Source organism: Lathyrus oleraceus, chromosome 1, assembly GCF_024323335.1.
Source record: "Lathyrus oleraceus cultivar Zhongwan6 chromosome 1, CAAS_Psat_ZW6_1.0, whole genome shotgun sequence".
Classification (NCBI taxonomy): domain Eukaryota; kingdom Viridiplantae; phylum Streptophyta; class Magnoliopsida; order Fabales; family Fabaceae; genus Lathyrus; species Lathyrus oleraceus.
The window spans coordinates 438,054,918-438,063,426 of record NC_066579.1 but is presented as its reverse complement, the minus strand read 5'-3'; the positions used below and the strand labels follow the sequence as shown (position 1 = coordinate 438,063,426).

Here is an 8,509-nt window from a genome sequence, read left to right as displayed (position 1 = left end):
AGAATATAAAATTTATATTACTGTCAAGAATATTAATCGTGGTGTTCAGTTTGTCTCGTTAAAATATATATTTTTAAGAAAGTAGTGCGTACAATAATCAAACCAAGTTGGTTATACTATTTATATACTAAAATATATTATTGTTTAGAGATCGTAATACTTCAATGAAAATTGTTTGAAAACTGTTTAAAGTATGTATTTATTTATTTATAAAATGGCACAAGTTTATAATATATGACTTAGATATAGTCAATGATCTATATGCCCATATTTCCCGGAAAAACACATCCTAGCCAATTAAGTTCATTCATATTGTAGCCACTTGCACTAGTTGGATATTTTTCAAAAAGAAAGTATTCTAATTAACTAACTATAAATTAAAAGGAAAAAAATAAAGAAAAAAGATAAATTATTGGATTAAATTTTTATTCTATGAATTTTTTTTTATCACAGTGCCCCTTTTTTGAAATAATATTCTCAATATACCTCGTTTTAAAAAAAATCTAGAATGCCCCACAATATTTTTAAGACTCGATCATTCAAAGGACGAGTTGGTGAAGGACGAAACGTATCTGCATTGACTCGCTCATTGATTGGACGAGTAGTAACATAAAATTTTCCCCATGCATGAACTCGGCCAATGGATGGCCGAGTGAATGAAGTGTTATTTTTTTTGTTTTTTTAAAAATTAATTTCATAAAGCTAATGAATTAATATTGTTTTTAAATAATATGGTTATTACCAATGACTTTCATTGACCGAGCAATTGCTTTGTGTTTGTATTGGCTCGGCCAATGATTGGGCGAGTATTCATGTATTAATTTTCTATAAATAGCAAAACTTGTAGAAATGTAATTCTGATCACAAAATCCATTATTTTGGTAAGAATGTCTGTTTGGGGTCTTGTATTTTATGGACAAGGTGAAAAAATCAGTGTTTGCCTCGATCCGCAATGGAATTTCAGAACACTGATTGCAGCCATCCACACTGGCTTTCGACAGTTGGGAGGGCGTCGTATGAAGATGAGAAAAATAGAGTATCGTTGTCCATACATAACGTTGACTGATGCAAGCCTCGATGGTACGTACATGTATTACCTGGATCGTATAGAAAATGATGAAGATGTTTAGTGTATGTTTTCGGCACATAGTGGTGAAGTTAACAGAGGAGTTGAAGGTCCACTTGTGTTGGTTGTTGTTGTTGATTAGTTTTTTAATAACCTCTAAGAATTTTAGTTGATGTGATTGTACTTTGTAACCAGAAGCCTTTGATTATCAAATGTATTTCATAATGTTTGTTTCCAAAAGACATTATTAATACACAATGGTTGATATATAGTACATGCATAATAGTTAATAATAAAAAACATAATCATCTAGAGGGGCCTGCAACATTTGGACATTTCCTACGCATGTATCCTATTTCATGGTAGATTCCACACCTTCTCTTTTCCTTTTCAACATTGTCCATCTCGGTTCTAATCCGGGTGCTGTTTGGGTGCCCTTTCTTCCTCCTTCTCATAAAGTCATTGTGGTAAAGAGTAAATCCTTCATATTATGGCAAATTCTCCTCGTGGGGAAGTCCTAGGAAACTCTCCTTATAGACCTTGAAGATGTTAAGAATTTTGAACACGTCTGGTATGTGAATGAAGTAGTCCTGACGTATACTCCAACATGCTGCGATTACATGGGAGCAAGGTAAGTGATATGCCTGAAATTTTCCACAATTGTGGTGTTATTTCCTAAGATCAACGATGAATGTACCAGTTGGTCGACCATCATTCTGATTAATCTTCTCTTGGACCATGAAATAGAATCTCTCGCGATCAAATTGTACGATGTTATGTGTGTTAGCTTTACTGACTTCCTCAGCCATCCCCTTGTTGCAGTTATCAGTGAAAACTTGCATAGAGGCTAACATTTTTGTCCATTGATGGTCTCTTTTACCAAATAGTGATCCTAATTGATAGTACGTAGATTTGACCAATGCAGTGATTGGAAGGTTTCAGGTTTCTTTGAGTACGGAGTTCATTGCTTCTGCCAGATTAGTTGTCAGGTGACCCCAGCATTTGCCTCCGTCAAATGCCCATGCCCACTTCTCCCGAGGGATGTTGTCTATCCATGATAAAGCGTCACTGTTTATTCTTCGGATTTCCCCCCGATAGTAGTTAAATTTCACCTCTATCAATGCATAACCCATGTTAACAACTATTTTAAGTAGTTCCTTGTCTTTAATCTCACGTATGAAGTTTTGCGCAATGTGTCTAATGTAATAGATGTGTGAAGACAGAGGATATATATATATAAAAACTAAGAAAAACTATTTTTTGAGGTTCATAACAAGATAAGAAGACATCGTTCTAACGTGATCGGATGTCAACTATATCTTCTTGTGAGAATGGTGATTTGTCGTTATACTCCTATAATTATAATAAAATTTAAATTATGATAAGTTAACAACAACAACATTAACTTAAGAAATATACATAAATTACATGTATATGGATTAAGCTAATACCTTATACTTAGTACATCCATTTGTATTGCCTCTAGAGTCAATATAAAACCTTTGTTTCATAATATAGTATCCACAAGAATGATTGTCGGGTTGTTTTAGCCACACTACAACAAACAAGACCTTAGACAGCGCTTTTTTTAGCCTTAGACAGCGCTTTAAAGCGCTGTCTAAACCTCCGCTGCTAAAGGTTTAGACAGCGCTTTTTTAAATCTTAAAAGCGCTGTCTAAGCCCCCCCCTTAGACAGCGCTTTGGCCAAAAGCGCTTTATAAGACCCTCTTATTTTAAATTTTTTAGGTATACCTTAGACAGCGCTTTTGAAAAGCGCTGTCTAAGCCCCACCCCCTTAGACAACGCTTTGGCCAAAAGCGCTTTCTAATACCCTCCTATTTTAATTTTTTTAGGTATACCTTAGACAGCGCTTTTCAAAAAGCGCTGTCTAAGCCCCCCCTTAGACAGCGCTTTTGCCTAAAGCGCTTTCTAATCCCCCCCTTAGACAGCGCTTTTTACAAAAGAGCTGTCTAAGGTATACGAAATTTTTTGAAACTTTTGTTTTAAACCACATTTTTTCCAGGTTTATAAACCAGAATTTCTACCTGTTTTCAACCAGATTTTGACAGACAATTATCACATTATATATATGCCATTTTGGCCTTTTTTCTACCAATTTTTGGCTAACAAATATATATATATATATATACCAATTCAAACCAATTTTGCCTTAAATGTATCAAAATATATACAAATTTATGTACACATTTACAAGTCATAACATATACTACAAATGTACACATTAATTACACAAATTTATGAACAAACATTGAGCTTTATCATGATAGTATGGTGACGACAAATACAGCTGACAATATATCAACATTTGCATATCCAACCCAGCTACAAATTCAAAAATAACACTACAGTTCACTTATCAGAGCAATAAAGTTCATCCTATTTCAATACCAGCCGCGACGCAACGCGCTATGGCCGTTACGAAGCCCCTTGAATTGCAGCTGCAGGTTGTTGCATCGCTATATCCTGATTCTGTCTAGCAGCATATCCATGGCCTCCGTATCCGTGACCACCGTAACCTTGCCCGCCATAATGGTTTCCATTCGAATCATTATTCCTCCACTGTCAGATTCCAACAAATTAAATTAGAGAACTATTTCAATTCATAATAGAAAATAAATAACAAACTATCAGTAACGGCGGAATACATAGATGCATTGATCATGCCTGTAATGCTTATAATAAAAAAGGCCGATTACGAATAAATTGAGTTCGTAGAAGAAGAAAATATAACTCACATGCTTATTTCCCGGACTGCGACCCCAAGAAAGACGCACGGTCTGCTTCCCGATCACTGTTCCATTCAATCCCTGAATAGCTTCCTCAGCATTCTTTCTGTTACAGAAAGAGCAGAAGGCATTAAAACGTGGCGTATATAGCAAGCGAGGCGAAAATAAGACACTACTGATGATATTGGCAATGCCACAAGTGTTACCTGTCAGCAAGTTGAACAAAGCCACATCCTTTACCGATTGGAATTTTCACGGAGACAACATCGCCATATTGCAAAAACGGTTGTCTGAGATCCTCATCGCTGATTTCAGAATCAAGCCCTCTAACAAATATCTGCAACAGATTTTCATTACTGAGATATCAAAAAATGTAGATATGAAGATACCGAGAACTACAAAAGCAGACTCACAGTTGTGTTGTTAGAATCCCCTTCAGACTGGGAGCCTTGGGCCACAGCACCATTAGCAGAGTGACCACCGCCAGCCAACACTACAGCTAGTTAAGATAGAAAAAAGTCAGCTATTTTAATTTCTAATTTGAAGCACAATACGTGCTTTTACTACGTTCCAGCGGTAACTCTCGTGTTATAAACGTAAAAAAGGAATTTGGAAATATATACAATAAACAAAGTTGACATTTAGATACCGAACGGTAGATATATCATGAAATGGGCAAGGAGCAGAAACAAAGTTGTGTGAAATTGAAAATTCTGCGATAAGCAATTGTTAAATATGCAAAAGAAGTTGTCCATTAATGTGTATATATTTAAGCATCAACAAGTTACTTACAATTTAATTATCATACATGTAAATATTCAAACTTTAACCAACATTAAAAAAAAAACCACAAGTTGTTCTTTGGCTCAAGTACACTTCAAATAAACAATCATAAGAATAGCAGTGTTATTTGGTTTAATCTATCAATGACAATTCTCTTCCAAAGCAATAATTTCTACAGATATTGAGAAACAACCACAAGTTGAAAATAGTTTATACTGGTCTTACATTTCAACTAAATCATAAAACTCAAACTAAATTTGAAAATTTTGGAATTTATTTAGGAGCCAACCATGTCTTAAGAGGATTTACAGTAAGGAATATTAGATTATTAGTCCTTCAAGCTTCTATACTTTGTAAAAGTGAATGATTTCACACTGAAGAAAACTATATTTATACATGTCTATCGTCAAATGCAACTTTACAATTACACATACCCCTGTTACGACGAGCCGTTGCATTATCTGATTTGGAAGACCCTGTTTGTTTAGAACTCTCAAGCCAATTCCACCATCTAATGATACATTCACTGCCAATTATAAACAGAAATTGGAAGGGAAAATTAGATATTGAAAATGTAATGTTAAACCAAGAAAAAATTAACGACACAAAGGTCGTAAAAAAATCTAACATAATGAAAATAGAATAGAAGGATAAAATCAATAGGCACCCTACCTGTGAAAACAGTGAAAGCAAGACATTAACTTCATAAAAGGCAAGGTTTCACTTTGGTGTTCTTCTGTCACCAATGGGAATAAGCACAATGGACAATCACCATCAGGATGATTCATATCTGAGAGTTTCTCTACAGCTTCCTTCAAATACATTCGAATAACCAATTATCAATCATTATTGCACAAAAAAACATTATTTGACGAGCTATATTCATTTTTCAGGTTCCACGACTTCAATCCCTATCCAAAGTTTTAGTCAAAACTATACAGCAAAAGATTACGTATCACAACAGAAACATAAAAGCAGGAAGATGCACAAAGTGACCATAAATAAATGAGTCTGCAGTCTCACAAGATTAAGCAGTTTTCAATGGTTGATATTCTTCATTTAAGTTTTTTATAAATTCCTAAAGTAACCATAAATTTACCTAATAAACTCAGATACGTCAATCCAAACAGACTCTAATCCTGAGTATAGAATATAAGATTATCTACAAACAGTAACATAGAGATATGAAGTAAAATTATGAATAATACTATTCTATAAAAAAAATGCACCTCCATCATAAATAAAACAATAAGTTGATTGATTACCTCACAAAGAGCTACGAGCATTAATCCAGGGGAAAGCTCGTTGGCTTTAGTTTGAATATGATTCAATAAATGCTTTTGTCTATGTTGATCCAAACCCTTGCAATCCACAATAGCAACAGAAGGAGGTTCTTTTGGATACTATTGATTTCTAATGCAAATAAAGGGAATGAATTAAGACATTAAAGTGAAAAAAGAGAGAGAAAAGTTAAAAGACAGAGGGGTAAGTAACCAACCTTCATACCGGGCATTTGGACCCACTCAACAGCAGTTCCAGTAGCCTTTGATAGAAACTCTGCTAAAGTCTCCTCTGCAATGGACAAAAGTCTGCAGATCGAAAACAACAACACAACCACCATCAGTACTAATATTCCATATTCCATTCCACTAGTATCCAAAGCCATATATAAAAAAACAATATTATCCACATCATATATAGTATAGTATAGTACAAACAAAATACAAAGTTTTGTTTTTTACTTACCCAGCAGGACTAGCATCCCTTGGTGGATGCTGCTGACCGCTTGTTACCACTGACTCACAACTTGTATCTGTCGTGGCAATAGCTCCCTGCTCAAAACATTCAATTGAATCTCAACTCACATATCATATGAAATGAAACAATATATCTAAACTAAAAATTTTCTTTTTCTTAAAGATCCATCCTCCATAACAAAGATCAAGGTTTTTTTTAAAACTGTCACAAAACCGTATCGAAAGGTAGCCATACCAATACTATTATTCTGCAATTTTATGATAAAGAAGAAATTGCGAGTAATTCACACCACGGCGAACGCAATCATTGTTACAACACATGTACATATCGAAATCGTGAAAGCCTTTACACAAAAAACGGTCACGATAAGGCGGTATCGGAAGGTCCTGATACTATACCGATACCGTTATTTTCTGTTTATATGATAAATAACAAATTCGCAAACACTATTACAACACATGTAACTATCGAAATCGCGAAAGCTTTTTACACAACCGCAAGGCGGTGGTTCTTTAAAACCTTGAAAATGATTTTAGGACACTTGAACATACTCAACTGACATAATATACCCAAACTTTAAAAAACTTTTTAAAAAAATTACCGAACTTTTGATCTCAACTCAAGGAGTTAGAAAAATACCTAACCGAACATAGTAAAATATGTTTGATGGAACAGGATAAGAATATTAAGAAAATTACATTTGGTGTATGTTGTCTGAAAACACTATTCTCATACACAAGATGTGAAACTTGTTTCTGCAACCGATCATTTTCCTCCATAAGCAACTTATTCATGGCCGTCAACTTTCTATTCACCGCTTGCAACCATCCAGCTTCTTTCCTCTGCTTCTCTCTACACCTGCAAAGCAAAAATCAATTAACCAACAAAACTTTGATTAACACATTTCATCAAACAGTATATCCTCAACAAACACCTTCGATTCTGGAACCAGACTTTGATCTGTTTAGGCTCAATGTGAGAAAGAATAGGACACTCTCTGATAAGCTGTTGACGACGGAGCGAAGTAGGTTTGGGACATTCATGGTAGAGCCGCTCAAGCGCTTCGACTTGCTCCGGCGTGTAGCGTACGTATTTACCGTTGTCCATTGCTATTTTGCTTCCGTCTTTGCAAGCTGAAGTCACCGCCATCATCCTACCTTTGAAACTGAACGAATTCTGTTCGGCAGTGAGGTTGTTGAGAGAGATTTACACATGTAAGAGAAGAGAGATAAAAGTAAAAAAGAGAACTACAAAGAGAATGATGATGATGAGTAATGGTGTAAACTTAAAAGAGATGGTGTTCAGAGATTGTCTGTGACAGTTGTTGTTGTTGGTTGTTATGGATCATTATAGGGTTTCAGAGAAATGAATGATGATGGAAAAGCATTTATTTTAAAAAATGGGGATTAATTAATGAATAATTGAATTAGAATTATGAAAAGTTAAAAAAAAATGAAATTAGGGGTTTGAAGAAAAATTGGGATCCTGGTGAGAAGAAACATCAGCGGTTCTGGGTTTGAGGGATAAATGGAAGTGAGGAGGAATGGAATTGAGAATGGTACAATCGTTTTCATAAACGGATTTCATGGCTTCAACTTCTTCAGCTATCACTTGTTCATCTTCTTCTTCGCCGTCCATTGTTAGCAGAGAACATCAAAGAGGATTTTGCAGAGATACGCTTTTGAACACAAGGGCACCAATTCGAAACCCTAAGCTGGGAGATAAATAGAGAGAGAAAATCAGTAAGAGAGGAGGAATCAACAACAGAAAATCGGAGGCGGAAAATCTCAAACAAAACCCTAAAATCCCAAAATCGATTACCTGGATTGGGAGGCCAGCTTCTTCACGCCTTTCACCACCGCCGTGACACTTTGTAAGAGCTTCTCCTTTTTTCCTTTTATCCTTTTCACTTGCTTGTTAATGGAGATATCGTGAGAGTTGAGAGAGAGTGATTCTTTGAGTTTGAGAGCGTGAGAGGGTTCGTTGATGAGCGACTTTGAGGTAGAAAGTACGCGAGAGAGAGGTCTGAGAGGCGGTGTTTGAGCGGTTTTGTGAGAGAGACGAGGGTTCATTGAAAAACCCAAGAGTTTCCAAAAGCGCTTTCTAACCCCCTTAGACAGCGCTTTTGGTTTTAATTTTTTTTTTTAATTTAAAG

The 8,509-nt window shown here is 35.4% G+C and overlaps 3 protein-coding genes across 3 annotated transcripts; all 3 read right to left on the bottom strand.

Moving 5' to 3' along the window:
* Positions 1-3,402: 3,402 nt before the first annotated feature.
* On the bottom strand, positions 3,403-4,481 carry LOC127115169 (polyadenylate-binding protein RBP47). The gene is made up of 5 exons (XM_051046774.1): positions 4,463-4,481; positions 4,227-4,312; positions 4,020-4,150; positions 3,823-3,919; positions 3,403-3,646 (listed from the first exon to the last, which is right to left on the bottom strand). The coding sequence occupies exons 1-5, from the start codon at positions 4,479-4,481 to the stop codon at positions 3,503-3,505; spliced, it is 477 nt and encodes a 158-aa protein (XP_050902731.1). The 3' UTR covers positions 3,403-3,502.
* Positions 4,482-4,824: 343 nt separating this feature from the next.
* On the bottom strand, positions 4,825-5,999 carry LOC127115168 (uncharacterized; the record flags this gene model as incomplete). Its single annotated transcript, XM_051046773.1, has 3 exons — positions 4,825-5,122; positions 5,269-5,408; positions 5,862-5,999. Coding segments are annotated over 3 exons (414 nt in total), but the record flags the coding sequence as incomplete, so codon positions are not given.
* Positions 6,000-6,025: 26 nt separating this feature from the next.
* LOC127080892 (homeobox-leucine zipper protein ATHB-15) lies at positions 6,026-7,731 on the bottom strand. Its single transcript, XM_051021184.1, has 4 exons — positions 7,289-7,731; positions 7,053-7,212; positions 6,343-6,428; positions 6,026-6,185 (listed from the first exon to the last, which is right to left on the bottom strand). Exons 1-4 carry the CDS (start codon positions 7,504-7,506, stop codon positions 6,041-6,043), a joined length of 609 nt encoding a protein of 202 aa, XP_050877141.1. The 5' UTR covers positions 7,507-7,731; the 3' UTR covers positions 6,026-6,040.
* Positions 7,732-8,509: the final 778 nt, after the last annotated feature.

Coding starts and splice junctions, on each gene's coding strand:
- LOC127080892 (XM_051021184.1), bottom strand. CDS start 7,506: ATGATGGCGGTGACTTCAGCTTGCAAAGACGGAAGCAAAATAGCAATG. Junction 6,429..7,052: donor TCAGACAACATACACCAAAT/GTAATTTTCTTA, acceptor TGTTTTGAGCAG/GGAGCTATTGCCACGACAGA. Junction 6,186..6,342: donor AGGGATGCTAGTCCTGCTGG/GTAAGTAAAAAA, acceptor TTCGATCTGCAG/ACTTTTGTCCATTGCAGAGG.
- LOC127115169 (XM_051046774.1), bottom strand. Junction 4,151..4,226: donor GGGATTCTAACAACACAACT/GTGAGTCTGCTT, acceptor AATCTGTTGCAG/ATATTTGTTAGAGGGCTTGA. Junction 3,647..3,822: donor GCAGTCCGGGAAATAAGCAT/GTGAGTTATATT, acceptor GGAATCTGACAG/TGGAGGAATAATGATTCGAA.